Source organism: Perkinsus marinus (genome assembly GCF_000006405.1).
Source record: "Perkinsus marinus ATCC 50983 genomic scaffold scf_1104296974384, whole genome shotgun sequence".
NCBI lineage: Eukaryota > Perkinsozoa > Perkinsida > Perkinsidae > Perkinsus > Perkinsus marinus.
Window position 1 is genome coordinate 1 of NW_003201126.1, and position 1,880 is coordinate 1,880.

At 47.0% G+C, this 1,880-nt stretch overlaps 1 protein-coding gene across 1 annotated transcript; it reads right to left on the minus strand.

The window, feature by feature from the left end:
• Positions 1–993: 993 nt before the first annotated feature.
• Pmar_PMAR000152 (hypothetical protein) lies at positions 994–1,269 on the minus strand (the record flags this gene model as incomplete). Its single annotated transcript, XM_002765843.1, has 3 exons — positions 994–1,058; positions 1,100–1,203; positions 1,255–1,269. Coding segments are annotated over 3 exons (184 nt in total), but the record flags the coding sequence as incomplete, so codon positions are not given.
• Between the last annotated feature and the right edge of the window lie 611 nt (positions 1,270–1,880).

The following is a 1,880-nucleotide window of genomic DNA, read 5'->3' on the forward strand; positions in this document are numbered from 1 at the left end:
ATAGGGGATGGCGAGGTGATAATAGTTTACCTCTGAAGATGCTACTCGTCGCACCTCCAAAGATTCGCTGTAATGGTTCGAGAAGGTCCATTCCCTTATCGATCATTTGTATAGTCTTCTCGGCCACACTAATCAGGTGTTTCTTCTGTGCTAGTTGGATTCGTAGGCGTTTGGATTCCTCGATCGCCGCGCGTGTTGATCTGCGTGAGCGGCAACATACTACAGTATGTTAGCAAGAGCAAGGTGATAATGACCGATGTACAGAGTTTTAAAATGAGCATGGTTTCACCTACGCCTCCACTTCCTCTCTTGTAAGATGCTCTCGACCCTCGCTGAAGGCGCAGATAGACTTGAACCGCTCCTGATCATAAACCACAGCTGTTTGTGTAATCGCATCAACGAATCTTCATTGAGCTTGTTGTAGATAATAGATTTATATTAGTGGCTCCCGATGAGTGGAATGTCTTCTTGCCTTTGGAAGTGGGGTCCCGTGCTCGAGGGCTTGAATGACCTGCTTCAGCTCGGCGATTTCTGACCGTTGTGCCTTGTCCATTTTGGTTCCTAGTGTAGGATAATCGCCCCCCCCCCCCCTCCAACCACTGGCCCGTTGTATATACCATTATAACCAATCCTACGAAGCCTCACCACTAAGCTGCAATTCCTTCTGCTCTAACTTCCGTTTCAACAACCTCAAGATGAAATCTTTCTTAGCAGATTGTATCAGAGCATTCGGTGCATCAGGATCATATCTACTAAGGTCATTCCCCCAACCCCTATAGCAGAATCCTACTCAATAGTCTCAACAGCTTTCCACCATGAAGGCTGCATGCGGCTAACACGCCTACTGTTTCCGACTTCTTCGGTCATTTCTTTAGAGGATCCAGAAGCGATCCGAACAGCTTCCTTCAGAGCGGCCAGTTGCTTCTGCAGTTCAACTTACAATACAGATGTGGTAATGCGAGTATCAAGGACCGAAGGGAACGTCATGTCTACCGATTTCCTCCTTGGTAACCTTATGTTTCGCCCATCCACGAAAAAGCTTCTCCATCTTTTTAGACCTATACCGAGTGCTCGAGTGTAACGTATATGACCATCCTACTTTTTGCTAGTATTTTTCCTCTTCTTCGGCACAATAGTATAACCTGCCTTTTCCGCTAGACCTGTTCGAGCACCACCGATGGCCCTCTTGACATCATAGAGGGCCTGATGATCGATAATGATGATGTAATGGACGGGCAGCACAATGGAGCCTACCGAGCCAGTTTCCATCATATACACATTCAGACACCGCGCAAGGTCAGCATACGATGTGACATCATTCATCACATCGCTACTAAGACTAGACGACCTCGATAGATGACCAATGCTCTTCGAATCATCATCACCGTCTGACAGCGTATATCTATAGCCTCATTGCAAGTCGGAGGATACCTTCGCCAACCATCGCCCTCAGTAACGTCCTTGCTATTTCTCCACGCTTTTTGGAGTCATCACCTGATCATACCCCTACACTCTTCCTTACTATGTGGGATATCACACAACAACCTTGACAGATCCGTCCAACTTACTCATATCCTCCATAAAACTCCTCCGTCTCGCATTAGCTAGACGTGTATACTCCAGTCTGATGAACTTTCCGACAACATGGCGGCTACCCGCCAGACCCCCTACCTTTTAGCGCCGTGGATTTCCCTATTCCGATTGCTATCATCGCGTATAACTTCTCCGTGTAATTGCCTCAGTCGGCCCGTTACAACCTTCAAATCCGCTATTGCATCCATGTACCCAACTTTTATTATTATCAACCTTTTGAGCATGCCTATGATCGTCGTCCCCCACTGTTTATTACTATCCAACACAACCACGAGTGGGATACTACT